Source organism: Podarcis gaigeae, assembly GCF_964106915.1.
Source record: "Podarcis gaigeae genome assembly, chromosome: 16".
NCBI classification, from domain to species: domain Eukaryota; kingdom Metazoa; phylum Chordata; class Lepidosauria; order Squamata; family Lacertidae; genus Podarcis; species Podarcis gaigeae.
The window spans coordinates 13661884-13680199 of NC_139693.1; the positions used below are offsets into that span (position 1 = coordinate 13661884).

Below are 18316 nucleotides of genomic sequence, written 5' to 3' on the forward strand. Positions count from 1 at the left end.
TTGCCGGTTGCTAAGGCCACTTGATGGGTTTTCGTTAACTGCCAAAGACCCTCTGGTGATTGAAGGGAGGGGAGGGGAGCTGGGCAAGGCAGGCAGCCTGGCTGGCTGGCTTCAGAGAGAGGGATGTAGGGGGCTGGGACGGCACCCTCCTAATTAAACTCCATCTATTGTTCCAAAGGCATTTTTGTTCAGAGGGGAGAAGGCCATTCCCTTGGGTGGAGTAGGATCGGGATCTGGGAATCCAAGCAGTGAGAACCTAAGGGAAGTCCTGCTGGATCAGGCCAAGGGCCCATCTAGTCCAACATCCCATTCTCACAGGGGAGAGCCAAAAACCTATGGGAAGCCTGGAAGCAAGACACTTCCTTGGGCATCCTTCCACCTGGGTTCTCCCCATTGCCAGGCATTGGGAAGCTTGGAGCAGCTGCCTTTAACTAATGCCTTAACCGGTGCAAAGTCAACCATGTGGAAACTGGTATTGCTTCCAGGAAGGAATTAAAAAATAAGGATTTCCATTCTGGATCAGAGATGAGATCCATCAGCAGTTAGTCAGCCAGTCTCTGTCCCAACCACCACCACCACCCATTTTGGTGTTTCGTACAGGGATGCGGGTGGCACTGTGGGTTAAACCACAGATCCTAGGACTTGCCGATCAGAAGGTTGGCAGTTCGAATTCCCCGTGACAGGGTGAGCTCCCATTGCTCGGTCCCTGCTCCTGCCAACCTAGCAGGTCGAAAGCACGTCAAAGTGCAAGTAGATAAATAGGTACCGCTCCGGTGGGAAGGTAAACGGCGTTTCCGTGCGCTGCTCTGGTTCGCCAGAAGCGGCTTAGTCATGCTGGCCACATGACCCGGAAGCTGTATGCCGGCTCCCTTGGCCAATAAAGCGAGATGAGCACCGCAACCCCAGAGTCGGTCACGACTGGACCTAATGGTCAGGGGTCCCTTTACCTTTACCTTACACTTTGAACACTTGGGTGCCCTTTTTTCTGAATTGGAATTGAGACACACTTCACTCTAGGAGAGACTCAGGCCCAGCATCTGCTCACGGTCCCCTTGGACAGATCCTGGTACCCCAGAAGTGCCCACCTAGCTCTGATGCCTGCCTCCAGTCTCCTGTAGAAGAGTTAGGGCCCCTCCAGATTGTGTATTCATAACAATTTGTGCTTATTGTGGTATACGCAATCCCACTTTCAGTGTTGTTTGTGCCTGCAAAATCTCTGAGGCAGACATACGGCTTTGTTTCCAATTTGCATGTCCTGTAACTTCCTGCTAAAATCCTGCAATGCAAATGTTCTGGGTTTGTTAGGGAAGCGCAACTGAACAACTTAGAAGGCAGAATGATGTCCAGTACAAAACTCACCTATGGAAAAATCTACCAGCCTGGAAGGGCCCTTAGGCTAAGGTTACCAGATGTCCCCGGATTTACAAATCAGTCCCCACACAAAATCCATTGAAGTTGAAAAGTTTCCCTGGATTCATTGAAAAAAATCTGGTAACCTTACCTTAGGCTCTAGCCATTTCCATAACGGCTGCCATTTTGTTTTTACCTGTATGTCGTGCAGGTCTGGAGCATTGTGGGAAAAGAAGGTGGCAGCTGCCAATTAGGACTGCTGTTTCTTCATGCACGTACATACACAATGCCCTGGATTGGAATGGTGTCCAAAATCAGGGGGGCTGTGATTGGCCTGGTAAACTTTAATATGAGGACATGGGATGATGTCCTTGGAATGATTTCTTTCAGCGTTTGGGTGGTCATCCGTTGCAGACCCTTTACATCCAGGTTATCAAGTCTGTGGCAGGGGGTCAGGCTGGCCAACTCTTGGGGGCTCCTAGGGGCATAGTGCATGATGCCTGCACTGTCATTGTGTGTGTTGGGTCTGTGCCAAATGCCTGCAGGGTTGCTGAGCCGATTACAGGTCTGATAATAGCCCTGGGGCAGGATTAGGCCGGTTGTGGTCACTGCTTCCTTAAGTTTCTTATCCTCCCCGCTCCATCGTCAAAACAAGCTATGCCCAGTTCTTAGCCAGGAAACCCCTCTCGCCCTGTCCCTTGTGGCTGTACCACTTACTGGTGGAATAGGGAAGTCAAATTGCAATTCCCACGAAGTTCCCAAATGCCCAGTCATGTTCCATCATCTACTTTAGACTGTCTCCTAAGCCAACTTTCCCCTGCAAAGTTTGTCATCCAGAACCACTGCTGATATACAAAGGTGGCCTGGTGAGCTACTACTGCCAAACCCATTTGGGGAAACTGCAGGGGTGATTTTGTCCTCATTACTCATATCTGCAAGTTTCTGATTAGTTTAGATTTGAAAGCGTCTCTTGTCTCTTTTTCAGGCCAAGCGGCTTACAATGATCCAAAGCACAACAACAGTCTGCAGCTGCTTTTCTTTTTCCTAATCCTGAAAATAAGTCAACGTATATTAAATATTACAGGGGGGGGGGTCTTTATAAAACCACAAATTGCAGAAGGCCATGACAGAAAAATATAAGAAGCCAAAGATTTAAAACATGTTTTTAAAATTGTTGACAGAACCCTCAAAGACTTTGCCTTCCACTCTTTTCTAAAGGCCTACCTTTTATCCCTCCTTGAGGCCTGCTTTTTCTTTCTTTCTGGCCTTTGACTCCAGAGCCCTTAATCCTGTTCTTGACAGTAACCACCTAAACTTATGTGTTTTTTCCTCCCTCAGCTCCAGCGATCATTTCTCAGGGTGTCTCAGGGTAGGCGCCCCTCTGAGTAGAATAAGGGCCCCCCAACGGCATTAGAGGATCGCTTACCACAATTTGAAGAGGATCACTTACCACAATTTGAAGCTAGTGAAGTAATACACTTTACCTTATAAAAGCTGCAATGTAAAACTAACCTCCCCCCAGCCCAATAATTTCCACATCCCCCTAGGTTTTCTTCCCACTTTGTATCTTGAATAGTATAGTCTTTGGGGCAGGGACCCGTCTCTTTTGTTAATGCCATTCTATAAGGTGTTGTGGATGTGATGAAATTATGGTAATCGCATTATTATCTTAGCTAATTTATTGCAGCTGCTGATTAAGTGCATCGATAGGCAGATTTTGTTTTTCATGTTTAGGAATAGCAAGCACTAGGACAATATATACCTTCATATCTGCTTTTGTTTTATTATATTAAAAATAAAACACTGGGGTGGGTTTGTTTTTTGCCTTTTTCCTCCTGGGGTTGGGGTGGGTGTTGTAAAAGGAACAAGTTCCTAGCCGCTGAGGTACAGGGAGGTGCTGAGATCTCAGAAGCGAGATGTGTTACTGATAGGGTTGCCACCTTCAGTCAGGCAAAATAAAGAACAGGTCAGAAGGGGGGAATTGGGGGGCTGAAAATTTCTTTATTCACCATCACCTTTGCAAGGACGGAGTTTTGGGGGCAAATGCCCTGGCATTTTAGCTGCTATGCTGCACTCTGTGATTTCTTTTCCTTCCAATCGGGGTTTGTATGTGTGCCGAATTAAAAATTACCATCATTGGTTCAGAACAAGCATTAAACTAAAAACCCAGTGGCTCTTGACTCTCAGCTGTTCAGCTTCCCCTTCGCTGTCCCACAGGCCTCCCTGTGGCCAGCCCTGCAGGGGAAGGCGTTGGCTGTATCCATTGTGAGTCCTACACAGTTCAGACCCATTGAAAACAATGGACATGCCTAATTTAGGTCCATTAACTTCTGTGGCTCTAATCTGAGTATAATTTAGTTGGTTGCAACACATTGTTGCAAAAACAGACTCTCTGGGTGACTGGCTTTGATATGTTTTGCTTTGCATTGGCTTCTCTCCCAATTTCAGTACGTTAATTGATTTTTTTTCTTAATTGAAGGCCTGTTTCCTAGTGGCAAAATTAGCTCTTTAAAACTTGCTCTGTCTCATTGCAAATCAGTATGGTTGGAACCATCCAGTTCCAGCTGGTCTTGGCTGCAATGGGCACTGAACTGGCTACATAGATATTCCCACCATTCCTCCAAGGAGCTCAAGGCACAGTTCATGGTTCTCCCTCCCCCTGTATTATTTGCCCAACAACCCTGTGGGTTAGGCTGAGAGCTGTTGTATAGCCCAAAGTCACACTGAGAGCTTAATGGCCGAGTGTTGATTTCAACCCTTGTCTCCCAGGTCCTAGTCCAACTCTCTAACCACTCCACCACACTGCCTCATAGGTGATCTGCTGCTCCAGCACCCCTGACGTGTGCCCCTCCAATTTCTTCTTGAAAACTTCTAATGATGGGGAGTTCACCACTTTCCAAGGCAGCCTGTTTTAATGCCTAGCATCTCATAGCATCAGGAAGTTTTCCTCTGAGCAGACAACAGATTCATTTGCATCCAACTAAGTGCTACTCAGAGCTGACTCTCTATGTCCATTCTTTTGCAATGGATCTACTTGGACTAATGTTGGATGCAACCCGTTGAAATTAATAAGCCTAAATTAGTTATGTCCTTTAATTCCAATGGATCTGTTCTGAGGACGACTGATGTTGCATACAGCCTACCATTGCCTCTTTGAGGCTCGAAGGAGGGAAGCAGTTTGGAGGAGATGGGGCAATGGCATGAAAAAAAAAGAGACCCACTTGGTTTCTCCTTAAGGAACAAAGCCCTTTTGAAGTGTTGGGGTGGGGGTGGGGAGTCCATGGGGCACATATCCAACCCCCTCCCCTCGGCATGGCACTCTCGCTGGCCTCCTTTTTCCAGCTCCCCATCCCTCCTGCCCATTGGGGGGGGGGAGACACTGTGTAACACTTAATGTCTGTTGAATTGACCCCTGACCCGGCGTCGCTGCCCGGGCCTGGACTCCGGCTTTTGTTTTCCATGGCGGTTCCCACAAAAGCAAACGGTTCCTTCCCAGCGTCATGGTCCCAGCTGGGCAGGGAGAGAGAGAGAGAGAGGGGAAGGGGGCATCAGCAAGGGTGGTCTTCTCAGGACTCCCCGAGAGAGCGGGAAGTAGGCTCTCAAGCCTGTGCTGGCCCAAGACATTTTGCTGCCTGAGGCAAAGGACGTGAAGGGCCACGTGCGGAAGCTGACTGGACCGGTTGGTGGATCGGCCTAGTCATAGTCCAGCATTCTGTATTCAGAGAGGCCAACCAGATGACTACAGGAAGCCCCACAAGCAGGACCTGGGTGCAAGAGCCCACTTGCGATTCCTGTGGTATTCAGGAGCCTACAGACTTCCAACAGTGGAGGGAGAGCATAGCCACTGTGGCTTGTAGCCATTGTCAGCCCAGCAACTTTTACCTTTCTGAATTTGTCTAATCCTATAAGAAAATAAGGGGATGCGGGTGGTGTTGTGGGTTAAACCAGAGCCTAGGGCTTGCCGATCAGAAGGTCAGCGGTTCAAATCCCCGCAATGGGGTGAGCTCCCGTTGCTCAGTCCCTGCTCCTGCCAACCTAGCAGTTCGAAAGCACTTCCCTGGCGGGAAGGTAAACAGCGTGTCCGTGTGCTGCTCTGGTTCGCCAGAAGCGGCTTAGTCATGCTGGCCACATGACCCGGAAGCTGTATGCCGGCTCCCTTGGCCAATAAAGCGAGATGAGCGCCGCAACCCCAGAGTCGTCCACGACTGGACCTAATGGTCAGGGGTCCCCTTTACCCTTTATTAGAAAATAAGAATAGCCCAATGTGGCCCATCTAGTCCAGTATACAATTCTCCGCACTTGTGATTCCCAGCAACTGGTATTCCCACTACACTCCCTCCCTGGAAGCTGTAACTAGAGGGGAGGGATTTCCTCAGGAAAACAGCATGGATAAAGGAGGATAGCGTCACCGCTGGCTACTCCCCATGGCTGCTTTTTGACTTGTGTCTGCGAGTGGTGGTTAAAATCACATTTAAAGTAACTTAGAAGCAGGGACTTCTAACTTAGAAGAATGGGACGCAGGTGGCGCTGTGGGTTAAAGCCTCAGCGCCTAGGACTTGCCGATCGAAAGGTCGGCGGTTCGAATCCCTGCGGCGGGGTGCGCTCCCGCTGCTCGGTCCCAGCGCCTGCCAACCTAGCAGTTCGAAAGCACCTCCGGGTGCAAGTAGATAAATAGGGACCGCTTACCAGCGGGAAGGTAAACGGCGTTTCCGTGTGCGGCTCTGGCTCGCCAGATGCAGCTTTGTCACGCTGGCCACGTGACCCGGAAGTGTCTCCGGACAGCGCTGGCCCCTGGCCTCTTGAGTGAGATGGGCGCACAACCCCAGAGTTTGTCAAGACTGGCCCGTACGGGCAGGGGTACCTTTACCTTTACCTTTAGAAGCAGGGAACGGATTCAGACCGTTGGTGCATCTAACTCAGTGTCTCCTGCTCTGACTGGCAGCAGCTCTGCGGGATTTCTGGCAGCTTTTCCCAGCCTTACCTGGAGGACAACAGGGAACCTACGCATGCAGGGAAATGCTCTACCACTGAGCTGTGGTTCTTCTACTAAAATAAAGTAGTGTTCCAGTCCTCATGGTTGTAAATAAAGGACTGCTTTAGGTAGGCACGTAAGGCAGAGTGTACTGGCTACAGCCAATGGGTATGCTGCCACATCTGCTTTATTTGTATTTGGTGGGCCCCCTTATTCTGGATTTTCATAAAGCACTCTATTCCTTTACCGGTTCTTGGGACTTCCAAATGCAAGTTGGGCCTTTAACAAAACCTTGCAGCATGAAGTGTCCTGTTCAGAGTTCAAGGCAGAGAGCCATGCCCTTTTCCAGGACACTCCATTCCCCCTCCATAGTCATTCAGCATTCTGCACCTGCTGAGCATGCCCAATCCTCCAGTGTATTGGTTCCATTTCAGGGGAAGAAAAATTGCTGGGCTGGGTTGAGGTCTTAAAATCATATAATCATAGGGTTAGAAAGTACCCCCAGTCTGACCTCCTGCACTGCAGTGCAGGAATCACAGCTTCCTGTGATGCTGTTGTTGCTTCCATAACCCCCTGCATGTTCTTCTGTGGTTTTTTGTCTGCAATGCAGGTCGTGTGCGGATCCAAGAGGGCGCCTCTCTCTGGATTGAGCAGCTGCGTGCCGAGGACCAGGGCTGGTACGAGTGCCGGGTGCTCTTTCTCGACCGACCCAACAGTGACGACGAGTTCCAAAACGGCACCTGGATCCACCTCACTGTCAATTGTATGCTCTGGGTGTTGTTGTTTTTTAATTTACTTTTGTAGAATTATTATTTGCTTAATCATTTTTTTTATACAAACATCAACCACAAAAGACATATACAACAAAAACCATAACAACAATAACAACACAATTTGACAATTCATATTGGAGTACGCTGATATACCTACGACTACACCTTTTTTAACAATATTTTCCCACCTCTCTCTCCTCCCACTACTTCCCACCACTATCCGCCTTATCGCTTAAATATTCGCTCCAGATTTCTTCATATTTATCCATTCTTATTTTGCATCGACATGCAATTCATTCGTATGTAGCTAATCTGTCCATATTATCAATCCATGTGCTCAATGGAATCTTTTTGCAGCTCTTCCAATTCATCAAAACAAGGGTTTTTTTGCTTCTAATATAGTACATCCATTTTTTTTGACCCCTTGAAATTTCCCACGTTTCCGGAATATAATTTAGAATTAAATTCATTTCCCTTAAAAAACAATTTCTTTTTATTACTCTCGCTATAAATATCCTCACCTCGCACCAAAATGATCTTCTCATCGGGCAGTTAATCAACATACCGTATTTTTCGCCCTATAAGACGCACTTTTTCCCCTCCAAAAATGAAGGGGAAATGTGTGTGCGTCCTATGGGGCGAATGCAGGCTTTCCCTGAAGCCTGGAGAGCGAGGGGTGTCGGTGCGCACCGACCCCTCTCGCTCTCCAGGCTTCAGGAAGCTATCCACTAGCCGTGGGAGACCCAGCTCTCCCAAGGCTAGCGGAGACCTTGCCGGCACCCAGAAGCTTGGGGCGCGCTGAGCTCAGCACGCCCCAAGCTTCGGGATTAGCGCAGCGCTCCGCTAGCCATGGGAGAGCCGCGTGGCTCTCCCAGGGCTAGCGGAGACCTTGCCAGCACCCAGAAGCTTGGGGCGCACTGAGCTCCGCGCGCCCCAAGCTTCGGGATTAGCGCAGCGCTCCGCTAGCCGTGGGAGAGCCATGTGGCCTCCCACAGCTAGCGGAGACCTTGCCGGCACCCAGAAGCTTGGGGCGCGCTGAGCTCCGCACGCCCCAAGCTTGGGCTTAGCGCAGCGCACCTGGGGGGGGGAACAGCAAGCTCCGGGGACAGCTGGGAGGCGCAGCGCGTCCTCCCTCTGTCCCCGGACCTGATCTGCAGGCGGGCGGCGGGGAGAAGAGCGCTTCTCCCCGCTGCCTGCCCCACAGGCTCCAGGGACAGTTGGGAGGCGCAGCGTGTCCTCCCTCTGTCCCCGGACCTGATCTGCAGGCGGGCTGCGGGGAGAAGAGCGCTTCTCCCCGCTGCCGGCCCCACAAGCGCCTGGGGGGGAAATAATTTTTTTTCTCTTTATTTCCCCCCCAAAAAACCTGGTGCGTCCTATGGGCCGGTGCGTCCTATGGGGCGAAAAATACGGTATGTATTAAGTTCGTATTTTTGCTCCCACATCTCCAGCTTTTTTAATTTACTTCAGGGTTGCTCAATGCCGTTCCTTCTACATGTTTGGGACCACAACTCCCATCAGCCCCAACCTGCCTGGCCAATGGCCATAGAATCAAGGAATCAAAGAACAGACTTGGAAGGGACCCAAAGGGTCATCTAATCCTACCCCCTCCCAGCAATGGTGGGTGTTGGATTCAACAAGATCTGAAGGGCTCCACATTAGATTGATTGATTGTTTTCAATTTCTATCTTGTCTCTTTCCATAGAGCAAAAACTTATTTTTTAAGGATTCAGGAAGCTAGGATAAAAGAGGCTTATACAGTTATTAACGGTGCATGATGGAGGAAAAGAACGATATTTCCCCCCTTGCTTATAACAACAATTGAGATGACATAGGGATGGGCAACTTTGGCAATTTTGGTTTCTCTTTGTTTATCATTTTTCCAACCTTAAACTCAGGACTCTATATTTCCACATCAGTGTGCAATTTATTTTATTTATTTTTTTGAAAAAGTCTTCATGAAAATTAATCAGTGTCTAGTGTGGATTTCTCCTAATGTGCACACCTTTGCAGAGCAATTTCCCATACTACGAAGCATTTTTGTATATTGTTGTCACTAATATACACATTTTTATGCATGCTTTACCTCAGAATGTGCTTTTTTCCACATATTTCTTGGCTGGAGAACTGCTTTGCAAGCTCAGGAAACTGCCAATTTCAAAGGATGTTTGAATTTTGTTTGGAAATGCGCTGAAGTGGAATGGGGAACCCTGTGGCACAACAGATATGGCTGGATTCTCATCTGCCCCAGCCAGTGTGGATTATGGAAATTGGGTACCCCTTGGTGCAGGATCCTGTCCACTTGTATTTTTTTAAAGCAGTATGCACAATGATATAAGGAGGGTTGCACACCGTGCATTTAAAGCACTCTAATGCCGGTTTAACAGTCAGGGCTTCCTCCAAAGAATCCTGGGAACTGTAGTTTGTTAAGGGTGCTGAGAGCTGTTAGGAGACCCTTCCCATCAGCCTTAACAGACTACAGTTCCCAGGATGCATGGTGTGGATGTGACCTAAATGTCCTCATTTGGGCCCATCCCCTGTCCTTCGCATGCTGGTTGTCTCAGCATCAGATCCCCTTTTGTCTCCCATCTGCTTAGCTCTTCTTCCAGACCCTCATCCCAGTCTGTAATCCTGCCCTCTCCCAGCTTCTGTCTCCCCAGCTACTCATCCCTGCTCTGCTGCCTAATCAATTGCTATTATCCTTGAACAGATGACCAGCCCCTACTTGCAGCTGAGACATTAAAAAGGGAGGGGTGGGCATTTGTTAAGGGGATAAGACCTGGGGTACCAGGGGAGGATAGGCATGGGAGAGGAATTTGATTCATCTGACATTTAAAGGCAAACCTATATAATTTGCACTTCCAGAACCAATATGCAAACAGAAATGCATTTTGGAATGTGCAGTTTTCCAAGGTGGTTTGCCAGCCAAGTAACGTGTACAAAAGTGCATTAAAAAATGCATAAATATGCATATAATCGTGAAAATAAAATTCAAACATATATTACATTCAGGGAAATTGCTTGCAAGAATGTGTAATTTAGGCAAAATTCCACACAAAAGTGCATATATTGGGAGAGTTTTGCACAAAAATGCTGATTAATTTTCACAAAGATTTATAAAACATCCCTTTTCTCCCAGGCCTTTAGCCAATTAAACAATTTATCACATTTTAAATTGTTGGGGCTGGTAGAGGTATTGTTTTGTTTGTCATTATGTTACATATTTTTGTGTTTTTATACTATAAACTGCCCTGTAATCCTTGGCTGGAGGGCATCCTTAGAATCGTAGAGTTGGAAGGGAGATCACAAGAGTCATTTAGTCCAGGCCCCTGCGATGCGGGATTCTTTTGTACTATGTGGGGCTCAAACCCTCAACTCTGAAATTAAGAGCCTCATGCTGTACCAGCTGAGCTATCCCCAATTCACACTTACCCAAATTCTAAAATGCAGGTTTCCAACCAAGCAATGTGCACCAAAATACAACATTAGGTGAGATTTATTTGCAAAAAACCCATGTATGTTAGGCAAAATTGTGTAAAAAAGAAAAGTGTATATTAGGAGAAGATCACACTAGAATGCTGATAAAATGTCTCTTTAAAAAAATCTCAAACTGTTGTGGAAATGTGGAGAACTGAAATTATGACTGGAAAAGTAAGAAACAGAGAGAAACCAGAATTGACTTGTTTTGCCCATCCCTAAGTGAGGATATATATTTCTTTTTAAAATGTGCTAGCAAGTGTTTTTTTATACCAAAATCTGCACCTTTTAAACATATTTTGACATTTGATCTTTCATCCAAAGAGGTCAAATTGGTGTACATGGTTCTTTCATTTAATCCGCACATCAGTAGGTTGCTGTTGTACTCAGGTGCTGCTTGTGGGGATCTGATAGGCCAGAGGTTTTCAACCTTTTTGGGTCCACGGCTCCCTTGACCAACTACATTTCTTCTGCATTACCCCTGTGGGGCTCAGGAGCCCAGTTATGTCACACCCCTTGCCTGCAGAGCCAGCAGCCTCTCACCCCATTTCAAACACCCTCCCTTGTGAAGTGTTCCCTCAGCCTCCTCTCCTCCCCTCTCCTTGGGAGTCTTCTGGGCTGCCGCCCCTGGTCTCTGAGCTGCCCCCCCCCCCGCCCCAAAGAGAGGTGCCTCCTCCCATTGTCTCACAGAGGCCTGAGAAGCACCCCCTGGCCAGCCCCAAAGGTACCATTCGCCGGGGGAACTTGTAGCCAGGACTGTTGCAAGAAACAGCTGTGCAAGCCTATGGGAGGCAGAGATGCAAGAGGGCATCAGCGGAAGGGAGGGAAGGAAAGAGGGACGGGGGCCAGTGTTGCCCTGACCATCATTCAGGGCACCGCAGGGTGCCACAGCACACTGGTTAAAAACCACTGCCATCGGCATTTGGTCAGCTACAGTGAGAACAGTATGCTGGACTAGATAGGCCTTCAGCCTGATCTAGCCAGGGCTCATGTGGTGATCTTAGAATAACATTTCTGATTATTCGGGTGCTGTTCTCATAAGATCTGTCTTGCAGTTCCCCCCACCTTCCAGGAGACCCCGCCAGCTTTCATAGAAGTGCAAGACCAAAAGTCTCTCACGCTGACCTGCTCTGCAGCGGGAAACCCCCAACCAGTAGTCACTTGGAAGAGGGACAACCAAGCCATAGAAAGTGGAGACAAGGTTCAGGTAAGGCATGTGCATGTAGCCCAGGAACCAAGGGTCTAGACCAGGCACCCCCAACCTTCGGCCCTCCAGATGTTTTGGACTACAACTCCCATCATCCCTGACCACTGGTCCTGTTAGCTAGGGATCATGGGAGTTGCAGGCCAAAACATCTGGAGGGCCACAGGTTGGGGATGCCAGTCTAGACTACAATTCCCACAACCCCCAGCCTGGTTGAACCATTGGTTAGCAATGATGTAAGTTGTAAGCCAACAACTGTAGACCCAAAGTTGAAGAACTCTGGTCAAGAAAAGGAGTGGGGAACCTGTGGTCCCCCCAAACGTTGTTGGCCTGCAAGAGTCCCAGCTGGCATGGCCCAGTGGTCAGGGAGAATGAGAGTGACCGTCAAACAACATCTGGAGGACCATAAGTCTCCAACCCCTAGTCTAGAAATGTGTGTAGACACAATCATCTTACAAGCTGGGAACCTGGCCTTTGAACTGGAAATAGTGTGATTGTTTTATTTTTAAAGGGGGCGGGAGTATGTTTCTAGACCTCATGGTAATCAAGCATATTCTGGAAGTGCCCCATTCTTGACTCCTGTTTTAAATGATTTTCAATTCTCTCTTTCCTCCCCTGTTTGCCTGGAACATACTTTCAGATGCCCTGCATAGTGCCTTCTCCCTTCCTTCACACCTGGCTCTTCAGGTGTTGTTGGGCTTCCACTCCCATCATCCTAAGCCATTTTAGCCAATACTCTGCTTTAAAACCCTCCTCAAAATGTGCAGATTACAAATCTCAAATGAGAATATGCTGTTTTCATTTTCGTTTTATGGTTGTTTAATAGTGTATTCATTCTCAGTTAGCCTCCCTGGAAATGCCATTAACATTGAAGGGCAGGATATAACATGTCAGCAATAAATGAATGTGTTCACATTTATTGGATTTGGTGAGATTTCCCCCAGCTCCATACGCACAAAATTAAAAAGGTGTTTAAATAAATGCATTTTCAGAATACCTCCAGTGTTTTCTGGTCTTACAGAGAGCTGGAAATGGTGGCAGATTCCCTCCCCTACATGAGCAGTTTCTGTGGTTCACAACTTAGGGTTTTAACAAATCCAGGTATTTAAGAGAACATTATTGTCAGGAGCCAGAGTCAGGAGTAGGTCAACAATTTTAAAAAAACACTGGTATCAGTGATGTTAACACTTTATTCCAGAAACCCAGCACACGCCTGGTGATCACAGCACCTTTTCCCAGCAGTGCTTGTACCAGTGAGGGATTTTCGGGGACCTAAGGCCCCCACCTTCCCACTGCTCTCCAAGGACCCGACCAGGAGGAAGGGGAGCCGGTTGCAGGAGGGGGAGATTCCCTGGCTTCTTCAGCCCTCTGCCTCTGCTCTGCTTCTTGACCTCCCCTCCGCTTCTGCCTCTGAATCAGGACTGCCCTCTGCCGCAGCCTCTTCCTGCTCACTAAACCCTGTTGCCTCTTCAGTTGCTGACACCTTCTCCTCCCAGTCTGCTCCCTCTGACCACTCAGCATTGTCCCACCACCCCCTGGCTCTGAGCCTTCTTACCCTGGAGGTTCCCTTGGGGGTTCCCCAGCTGGTACCTCCCGTCATTCCTCTGCATCCAGCCAGTCCATGACAATTACAGTGGATTATGGTTTACAATCATAATCAGTTCCAGAGGTCCGTTTGTAAACCAAAACAGGTTGTAAACCAAGGCACGCTTTCATCAATGGGGCCTCCAAAAAAAATTTGTTCATAATCCCCCCCCCAAGGGTTGCAATGCAAAAAAAGTTTGCAAATTGGGACACGCACCTCCGGGTTTGATGTGTTTGTAATCCAAAGTGCATGGTTTGCAAACCAAGGTACCACTGTACTAGTATTTGTGTTACTGCCATCCGTAAAACATCCTCCTCTGTGAGTCCCATGTGTCTCCTGAAACCCATCATCTCCCTTACGTCAGTGTGCCTGGTGAAGCTTTCAGAGCAGGTGTGAAGAACCTTTGAACTGCAACTCCTATCATCCCTGGGTCTTGGCCATCAGCCTGCTGGGACTGATGGGAACTATAGGTCAGCAACACCCGGAGGGCGCAAGCTTCCTTGTGCTAGAATTTTTTTTTCATCATGGGGCACCTTTGCTATTATACTTCTTTGCTTACTTAGTTTATGGTCCACCACTGGTGTAATTAACACCCAAGTTTATTTCCCTGCCCTTGTTTGTTCCTTCTCATTGAGGAAGTGCAGGCCAGTTAAACCTGTTTGCCAACCCCCTTTAATCTGTCCCCTCCTGAAAATGGTTGAGCTACCCCACCCCAGCTTTCACCGCCTCGGAATGGGAAGCTGTTTTGTGTGATTTGTTTAGGGTCAACTAGTGAGCCTTTGCGGCTGGTTGAGGACTTCCCTGTCTAAGTTTACTCTCCAGTGCTGTTTATTCTGAAGAGGAGTTTCATGCCTTCCCCACCCAGAGAAATAAAAAACCAATAATTAGTTTCAGAAACCCTAAGGGATGGATTTCCTAGTGGGCGCATAGGCACTGAATTAATTGTCAAGCTCATTTTAGGACCGTTCTCTAACAAATATACCTAAGGTCTGGCTGACCCCTGCTGGCCACTCAAAGGAAACAAGCATTTGACTTGCTCTCTTCAAGAAAGCCTTGCAGTGTGGTATGCTACTGTTTGGAGTGCTAGCAAGCCCTGACCTTTTCCAATATATCCCAGTTGTTTTTTTGGGGGGTGGGGGGTGGGAAATCCCACTTAGACTGATCCATGCCCCCCACTGACATGCAGCCCTGGAGGATATTAGCCAAATGGGAGTTGGACCCTCATGCAAAAAAGAAGCTTTGCACCCCTGTATAAAACCCGTATTTCAGGTGAGAATGCTGAGACCAAGAGGACAGTGTTTTTTCCTAGAGTCACACTGTGAACTCAGGTGAGATCTGAACAAGCTCACATACTTAGTCCTTGCTGTTCTCAAGTTAATAAGAGGGATGGGGAGAAATTTGATTTTGTTCTCATTTAAAGACATACCTGCTTAAGTCACACTTTCTGAAGCACAGCCATCCTTTGAATTTTGCCCTTCTCAACTTTTGCAATCCAGTTCTCCAGCTAAGTATTGTGTAAAAAACCAATGCATATACTTGAGTAAAGTATGTGTCGAAATTCATATATCTGGGAAGATAACATACAAAACTGCATTATATTGAGGAAATATAAATGTTAGGGAAAATAAGCTTTGCAAAAGGTGTATATTAGGTAAAATTGCATATATGAATGCGTATGCCAAAGACACTGCTCCTTATCTTGGCCTATGAGACCTATGGTCTATATTTTCAGGGCATACCCTATTTCTGTGAGTGCAGTTTCATTTAAACTGTTTTCAGTATTGAAGTTTAAATTGATGTAACCTGCTGTGGGTATGAAGTCAAATTAGTAATGATGGTGATACCGTATTTTTCGCTCTATAACACGCACCCGACCATAACACGCACGTAGTTTTTAGAGGAGGAAAATCCGTAGGCATGCCACCCATAGGCATTCCCTCCATAACACGCACAGACATTTCCCCTTACTTTCTAGGAGGAAAAAAGTGAGTGTTATGGTGCAAAAAATATGGTATATTTAGAGAAATTCATGCTGAAATGGTGATGAATTTTTATGAGGACTTTTTTTAAAAAATCATGAACTATACTGGAAATCTAGAGAACTGAAGACTGGAAAACAGAGAGAAGACATTTGCCCATCCCTAGTTGAGGGAATTGACAGAAACTCCTTGAGGAATTGATTTTCCTGGTCTTCTTTACCACCTGGTTGGCCGTACAATTTCTTGGTGAGGAGATGCTGGAGGGGTTTTTTCTTGCTTGCTCCAAGCCTTTCCTAAATGATGTGCTTCCCACCAGGTGAAGAATGGGAGCCTTGTCTTTGCCGGTGTGGAGCGGGCCAGCGCTGGGGCCTACACCTGCCACGCCACCAGCGAAGAGGGCGCCATCACCCACACAACCCGCCTGTTGGTGCAAGGTAAACAGGAGAAGGGACAGCATCTTTCCCAAACTGGGTTAAGCAGCATTTTAACACAGGATGCTGCTGTACAAGCTTATCTGTCCATAGAGCCCATGGGGGGGTGGGGAGGGGAAACTCAGTCCTGGGAGCCAAATGCAGCCCTCTGGAGACTCTTCCCAAGCTCCTCCCATTCCCAGGCAACACCCCTGGCTGGTCCTCCTCTGCAGCCTCCTCCAGTTATCTTTACCTGGCTGGAGTGTATGCATGCTATTTTCTTGCCAGGATGGAGATGGGGGTGTATTCCTGGCCCCTAGAAGGTTACTCATAAGTGGGTTGAAAAATGGTTCCCCACCCCTGACCTAGCTCAAAATTGTCCTGCTCTCGCTGGCAGCAACTCCCAAGCGTGCCATGCAGAAAAAGAACCTTTCGCATCACCTTCAACTGTATCCTTTAAATTGGAGATGCCAGGGATGAAGCCTGGAACCTTCTCTGCATGTTCACAGTCCTGCACTCTGCCACTGAGCTGGGCTCTCCCTCCCCAGAGCACAGGAAGTTTGTGCCTTGCCAAAATTTGCTGAGCTAGCCCAGGACTGCATTCTCCAGCCTGGCAGTCCCTGTCTCCCCACCCCTCCCCATTTCAAAGACCCTGGCAGAAGCCTTTCCCACAACCCTGCTATCTGATCCTTCATTTAACTGGATATGCCAGGGATTAAAGCAGAAACTTGGTGTGTGCTAAGCATGTGCTTTACCACCGAGCTACGATCACTCCCCCAGTTTACCATCCAGACTTTCTGGCAGATACAAGTGCACAGCTATGGGAGTCAAGCATGTCTCTGATTTCCAAAGGGAATCTTGGCATAACTTCAGAGTCAATAGTTCCACATTTTTTCACTGGCAGGGTTTGGGGGAGAGGAGTGCCTTTCTGTCCTTAGATTTGGGGAACCTCAGACTCAGGGAGAGGCGCTCAATGTAGCTCCCTTGGCCCCTCTTTCTGGCCCTTGGCACTTTCCCCCAGCCACATTCCCTCACCAGCCTTGGATTTTTGAATGTTTGGGATGTGTCCTTGAACCTCTGGTGTGTGATTTTTGTGTGTGTGTTTGGTGTAGAAACTAGCCTACTGTACAAAGGCAAAATGTAAATTTGATTACCTCTCCATGCTTACCTCTGGTGGTACCCACAACTGGCATGTGCCTCCCCCCGCCGCCCCCCAGCAAGGTTTTGCAGAAGGAAATGGAAAAGGTTCCTTGCCCCTGCCTTAGCCACTCATTCCAGGCACTTTCTTCCTCGCAGGGCCTCCGGTAATTGTGGTGCCCCCACAGAACGTCACTGTCAACATCACCCAAGATGCCTTCTTGGCCTGCCAAGCCGAGGCCTACCCTGCCAACCTCACGTATAGCTGGTTCCAGGGGGACACAAATGTTTTTCACCTCAGGTAGGAAACTCCAGGTGTGAGTGTTTTGCGAGAGCGGGGAGCAGAATTGCTCACTGGGCTCTTCCGCAAATGGTGGTCTATTCTTACCTTTATTTATGTAATAATTCCCTCCCCAAGGGTGCTCCAGGCAGCAAAATGAAAGGGAGCACAGCATAGGGCTTAAATTAAAGCTTGTCCTCTTTGGGAGCAAGTAGAGATGAACGCCATCCCGGGAGACAGAGTGGTCTTGCGTTGCAAGTTATGTTTGTTCTATGATAAAATGCTGGTTTTGTTTGGAAATCCCTAATTATTTGTTTGACAGTTGGCAGTACGCCTAGTCATTTCACAAGGATGTTTCATCAGTTACTTCAGAGAACTGGTACAAAAAAAAGCATTATTTATGGCAATTTGTGAGAAACTCACTCATCATTTATGCACCTAAAAAGAACAAGCAGAACCCAGAAGACTAAGCAGCAGTGTGGTGGAAAGTTTTGTTACATGTGAATCGACATTTTCAGACTCATTTATATTTTCTCAATGTGAATTTGTTTGGGGAAATATGTAATAATTGCTGCAGTTACATTTGTTTGTACACTTGATTAGACTTGGTGTTCTTCTTTGAACTCAGATACTATGTACAGTGGTACCTCAGGTTACAAACGCTTCAGGTTACAGTCTCTGCTAACCCAGAAATAGTACCTCGGGTTAAGAACTTTGCTTCAGGTTGAGAACAGAAATTATGCTCCAGCGGTGCGGCAGTAGCAGGAGACCCCATTAGCTAAAGTGGTGCTTCAGGTTAAGAACAGACCTCCAGAATGAATTAAGTACTTAACCCGAGGTACCACTGTATTTGGCTCCATTCTCTCTCATTCATAGATATAGATATATCGTATTTTTCGTCCCGTAGGGCGCACCGGCCCATAGGACGCACCTAGTTTTTTGGGGGGGAGATAAAGGAATTCCCCCCTTTATTTCCCCCCCAAAACCAGGTCTGGGAATCCAAACCAGGTCGGGGAACAGCGGGATGGCGGTGCTCCGCCTCCCTGCTGTCCCCCGAGCTTGTGGGCTGCAGGCTGTTGCCGGCAAGCCTTGCGAGCCCGCGGGAACTCCCGCCGGGCTTGCAAGGCTTGCGGATAGCTTCCTGAAGCCTGG

At 47.9% G+C, this 18316-nt stretch overlaps 2 protein-coding genes across 7 annotated transcripts in view; both read left to right on the forward strand.

Moving 5' to 3' along the window:
- The window catches only part of IGSF9 (immunoglobulin superfamily member 9), a 70254-nt gene that overhangs the window by 33745 nt on the left and 18193 nt on the right, over positions 1–18316 (forward strand). For all 6 annotated transcript variants that reach the window (XM_083716265.1, XM_083716264.1, XM_083716263.1 and 3 more), the window contains exons 4-7: positions 6933–7085; positions 11625–11776; positions 15654–15771; positions 17044–17185. In XM_083716265.1, the coding sequence (XP_083572391.1) occupies positions 6933–7085; positions 11625–11776; positions 15654–15771; positions 17044–17185 (565 nt within the window). The remainder of the gene's footprint in view (positions 1–6932; positions 7086–11624; positions 11777–15653; positions 15772–17043; positions 17186–18316) is intronic.
- The window catches only part of TAGLN2 (transgelin 2), a 70079-nt gene continuing 52539 nt past the window's right edge, over positions 777–18316 (forward strand). The window contains exon 1 of the mRNA XM_083716366.1: positions 777–781. The gene's annotated coding sequence lies outside the window, so the exon portion shown is untranslated. The remainder of the gene's footprint in view (positions 782–18316) is intronic.